This window comes from Vombatus ursinus, unplaced genomic scaffold (assembly GCF_900497805.2).
Source record: "Vombatus ursinus unplaced genomic scaffold, bare-nosed wombat genome assembly UNPS02014911.1, whole genome shotgun sequence".
NCBI lineage: Eukaryota > Metazoa > Chordata > Mammalia > Diprotodontia > Vombatidae > Vombatus > Vombatus ursinus.
In genome coordinates this window covers 20,214-24,704 of record NW_020954689.1, presented here as the reverse complement: position 1 = coordinate 24,704, position 4,491 = coordinate 20,214, and the positions used below count along the sequence as shown (strand labels likewise).

General features: G+C 40.5%; 1 protein-coding gene across 1 annotated transcript; it reads left to right on the top strand.

The window, feature by feature from the left end:
• Window positions 1-3,015: 3,015 nt before the first annotated feature.
• On the top strand, window positions 3,016-3,999 carry LOC114029185 (olfactory receptor 6A2-like). Its single transcript, XM_027843542.1, has one exon. The coding sequence runs from the start codon at window positions 3,016-3,018 to the stop codon at window positions 3,997-3,999; it is 984 nt and encodes a 327-aa protein (XP_027699343.1).
• The last annotated feature ends 492 nt before the right edge of the window (window positions 4,000-4,491 follow it).

Genomic DNA, 4,491 nt, shown 5'->3' with positions numbered 1-4,491 from the left:
AAGGTGATAATGTACCTTTTTTTATTATAATTATATTTGCCAACTAATATGCATTTCTCTAATCATTGAGTGTTTGAATACATTTTCAGATGGGAATTGTCAATTCATGTTTATTTATCTCAAAAATTGGCTGTTGCTATCCCTTGATAATTAATGATTGCCTGTTACTCTTAGAAATTTCTGTCATTCATTTAATTAGAATTAAAACAAAATTGTAGATAAAATAAAGTGACAAATATTGTTACAGGGCATCAAAGAAGGCACCAAAATTAAAAGCTACTGAACATCAATGTAGTTGTTCCATAGGGTAGAAGCAACAGAAATTAACATTTAATCAATGGTATTATTAAGATATAAAAAAGGAGGTTGCCAGTTATCTAGCTGGAGTGAGCTTGTCTTCTTCCTGATTACTTCTGCTCCTCCCAAACTCTAGGTGACCTTCCCAGCTGAGGAATCAGGGGCACCAGGACCTCCCCATTGCCTCCTCAAAGAGTAGTATCCCACACTACTAAATTAAGTTAGAGGGCATTTTACACTGTTTTCTTCAGATTAATTTTATGGTACTTGCACCAAAATTAAGAACACTTAATTATGATTGACAAAAACTCTTGAAAAATTTAGATTTTTATGGTAAAAACTGAGATCAAATTAACATTTCATATCATATATTATGATGAATTCCAAATGGATCAATGCTCTATTTTTTAAAGACATCCAACTTTTAAAATGGGGTGATATATCTGTCAGAATTTAGGACAGAATGAAGTTTTTTTTCTATTCAATTCTTATCTTCTCAGGAAGTATAGTACAGTGGGAGTAACACTGCCTCTGGAGTTAGAAGACTTGGGTACAAATCCTCCCTCTGATATTTACTACGTGTGTGACCTTAATCTCTCGAGGCCTTAGTTTCCATATCTGTAAAATAATGAAGTTGGGACTGGAAAAGATGACCTCTAAGGTCCCTTCTAGCTTAAGAGCTATGATCCTATGAACAAATCAAATTAATACATTTTGAGACAAAATGAGCAAACTATTTTTAAAATATATTAAAAAAATAACTTGGGAACTAGGTAGATGCCAATGATTGCCTATGCCAAGGTGAGAACAATGGGAATAAAAAAAACAAAAGAGATATGGAAAATATAGAATCAAAAGTAATTAGTGATTGCATTTGAGAGGTAAAAAAGAAGTAAGAATCAATGATAACACCAAGATTTCACATATAGGAATCTGGGTGAGACAACAATGGGCCAAGGACTGACTGAGTCTTGGAAGGCATTCACAATTAAGAGACCTTAGGGAGAAGAGGAAATACTGAAAGAGGAAGAGGAATGATTAGAGAAGTGTAAGGTGAAACGAGATTTGTATGGTACCATAAAAATAACAGGAGTAACCAACACATTGAAATGTTAAAGAGAGATAATGGGAGGAGAAGACTGAGAAAAGGCTATGAGGTTTGGCTATAATGACTTTCAGAGCACAGTTTTAGTAGAGTGATGGGACCCTTACAATCAATCAATCAATTAAAAGGCATTTCTAAGTGCCTACTATGTGCCAGACACTGGGCCAGCTGACAAGGGTGCAGAGACAAAAATGAAACAGTCTATTGCACTCGATGAGTCTATATTCTTTTGAAAGAAACACATATACATATAAAAATATATAAAATATGTTCTATATAAATACAACAAATATGAGGGTTCTGTTAGATGGGAGGAAGGTACTAGCAGCTGGGAGAGACAGGATAAGCTTCATGTAAAAAAGGTGGGTTTTTTGTTCTGTTTGTTTGAGACTAGGTCTCCTAGCTCCACTGCTGATCAACACAGGAACTTTAACCTGACTGATTTCCAAGCTGGGCTGGTTCATACTCTCTCTTCCATTCTTCCTTAGGCAGCTCGATGGCATCCTGCTCAGGAGCTAATCATAAAAGTGCCAGACTTAGTGGAGACACTCAATCAGTTTAGCACAGTGCAGTTCAGAACTCCCAAGCCCAGTGAAACACCAGCCTTGGGCTTCCCAGTATCAGGAATTGTAGTCATGGGCCAGCACATTCATGTACAATGTGGTCTTTGAGCTGAATTTTGAAGATTCTAAGAGATGGAAGTAAGGAAGGAGTTCATTCTAGCTGTGGAGGATGGCAGTACAAAGATGTGCAGAAGGAAGATGGAGTGTTGGGTGTAAAGAAGAGATGGAATGTGAAAGGCTTAAAAAGTCAAACAGAAGAATTTGTATTTAATTCCTAGAAGTATTAGAGAGTAACTTGATTTTCTTGAATAAGGGATTAACATAGAAATCATTGAATAGGGGATATCTTGTGCTTTGGGGAAAACACTTTAGCAGCTAAGTAAAAGGTGGAATGGAGAAGGGAGAGAGTTGATGCATGAAGGCCAATGAGAAAGCAAGCTGTTGCAAAAGTCTGAGAAAGAAATGATGTAGAGTGACAGTTTGATTAAGAGGAGAGGATGAATGCTAAATACACTGTGGAGGAGGTACAGGTTCTCTTAGGTTCTTCCCTGGTCCATGTCCTTCTGGAAGAAGGTACTTTGCTAACATACTTCTTAGCATTTATTTTATCTCTTCATTAGATAGAAACAGTCTATTTCCCCTTCTTTTTCTCTTTTAAGCCCCATTTTCCTATTTAAACTCCAAAGTACCCATTTCTCATCTACAAACAAACCTCCAACCCTCAGCTAATGTTGAGATGTCTTGAGTTTGATGGATGGTAAAACCTCCTGGCTCAGGTTACCACCTCTGCCCAGTCTGGTATGTTCTTCTCTAACTCATTAGCCCAGGTATTCCCAATTGAAAATTCTTCCAGATTGTAAACATTGCAGTTTTTCAATATCAGTAAAGTTACAATACACTTCAAAAAATAGAAAGAATTTCCACTTTAAAGGGGGATGGTGGTGTTATTCTTTCACATAGGTGGCTGAGTCCCTCTTCTCCAGCCAGATTCTAGTCCTTATTCTGTTCCTTCTCCATAGGTACCATGCTCAGTGGAGGCTGGCCCGCACCATGGAAAGGAGGAATCAGAGTGGGCATGTGAGTGAGTTTGTGCTGCTGGGCTTCCCTGCACCAGCCCCGGTGAGGGCCCTGCTCTTTGCATTGTCTTTGCTGGCCTACCTGTTGGTGCTGACTGAGAACTCCCTCATTATCATAGCGGTGAAGATCCACACTACTCTCCACAAGCCCATGTACTTTTTCTTGGCCAATATGTCTTTCCTTGAGAATTGGTATGTCACAGTCACCATCCCCAAGATGCTGGCTGGCTTTGCCATGGTGGAGTCTGGGACTGAGCAGCGCATCTCTTTCTCAGGCTGCATGACACAGCTCTACTTCTTTCTGGGCCTGGGCTGCACTGAGTGTGTCCTCTTAGCTGTCATGGCCTATGATCGCTATGTGGCTATCTGTCACCCTCTCCGCTACCCAGTCATTGTTAGTGGTAGGCTCTGTGTCCACTTGGCAGCTGGCTCCTGGGCTGGAGGCTTTGGCATTTCCATAGTCAAAGTCTTTCTCATCTCTCGCCTCTCCTACTGTGGCCCCAACATCATTAATCATTTCTTCTGTGATGTTTCACCACTACTTAACCTCTCATGCACAGATATGTCCACAGCAGAGCTCACTGATTTTGTACTGGCTATCTTCATCCTGCTAGGTCCACTCTCTGTCACTGGGGCCTCCTATGTTGCCATTGCAGGTGCTGTGATGCGCATTCCCTCAGCTACTGGCCGCCAAAAGGCCTTTTCTACCTGTGCCTCCCATCTCACTGTGGTGATCATTTTCTATGCAGCCAGCATTTTCATCTATGCCCGGCCCAAGGCATTATCAGCTTTTGACACCAACAAGCTGGTCTCTGTACTCTATGCAGTTATTGTGCCTCTGCTTAATCCCATCATTTACTGTCTGCGTAATCGGGAGGTCAAACAGGCCCTGAGCCAGACTTTGCACCTTCACCACAACTGGGAAGATAGCCCCAGAAAATCTGGCAGGGGTAGATAAAGCAGGAAGGGGATGAAATATAGGCAAATGATCCAGGGTGTTTGTGTAGCTGGTCTCTCTAAAAGTAAGTGAAGCAAAAAGCTGGGAATGAGTAACCCATCACTGATTAAGGCCTGCTAAGTACCATGGAACAAATGGAAGAATTTGTGGAGGCAAGATGCTGGCAAAAATCCAAGGATGGGTTACTGTGGTCTAGGGCCATGAAAGCCAGTATGGACACAGTTCAATATTTTCCATAAGACCACTGATATGTAGCTTGTCTGATAAGCCATGGTGGAAGAATCAGGATAAAGGAATGAACAAGCAAGAAGGAACACCTACATTAGAACATTCGTGTCCCTAAATAGCTCTTCTATAAGAATTTCTGTTCTTATGCCTATCTGTGTCTTTTTTCTTAGGGTAAGGGAAGTTGGAGAGAGAGAATCATTTAGAAAGGGGTTAATATAGGGAACATTATGGGAAAAACCCAAGACAAACACAGATGTAATCCAG